The 660-nt window shown below is 62.0% G+C and overlaps 1 protein-coding gene across 1 annotated transcript in view; it reads left to right on the forward strand.

The window, feature by feature from the left end:
* The window catches only part of PGAM2 (phosphoglycerate mutase 2), a 2,562-nt gene extending 1,902 nt beyond the window's left edge, over positions 1 to 660 (forward strand). The window contains exon 3 of the mRNA XM_006035519.3: positions 457 to 660. Coding sequence (XP_006035581.1) covers positions 457 to 626 — 170 coding nt within the window. The 3' untranslated portion in view covers positions 627 to 660. The remainder of the gene's footprint in view (positions 1 to 456) is intronic.

Here is a 660-nt window from a genome sequence, read left to right on the forward strand (position 1 = left end):
GGGAGGGGGCGGGTTCCCCTGCAGACCCCCCCTGCCCCCACCCCTCCCCTAGCCAGCAGCCACACACCCCAACAGGGGATCTGGTTTCCTTTCCCCAGGCCTAAAGGTCACCAGGATTCCAAGGAGGTGGAAAGGGACACACCCCAACAGGGGATCTGGTTTCCTTTCCCCAGGCCTAAAGGTCACCAGGATTCCAAGGAGGTGGAAAGGGACAGCCCACAGTGCCCCCTGTTGGGGGCCTGGGAGCTCCCCACACCTAGATCCTGCCCCACAGCCCCCAGGGAGCCCAGATTCTGCCCCCACCAGGCAGCTCCTACCCCCAAGGCACCCTCCCTACCACCCCACTCCCCCCAGAGCTGGGGGCCCATCATGCACTCCAGCAAAAGGTGCCTGGCATAAGTTTCCCACCCCAAGTCCAGACCTCACCCCCAGCCCATGACCCTCTCTGTCCCACAGGCCTATCAGACGCTGCCATCATGGAGCTAAACCTGCCCACAGGCATCCCCATCGTCTATGAGCTGGACGACAACCTCAAGCCTACCAAGCCCATGCAGTTTCTGGGCGATGAAGAAACCGTTCGCAAAGCCATGGAGGCAGTCGCCGCCCAGGGAAAGGTCAAGAAGTGAGGGAGGGGCCATGGAATAAACCCCTGAAACCATC

This window comes from Alligator sinensis, unplaced genomic scaffold (genome assembly GCF_000455745.1).
Source record: "Alligator sinensis unplaced genomic scaffold, ASM45574v1 scaffold1462_1, whole genome shotgun sequence".
Classification (NCBI taxonomy): domain Eukaryota; kingdom Metazoa; phylum Chordata; order Crocodylia; family Alligatoridae; genus Alligator; species Alligator sinensis.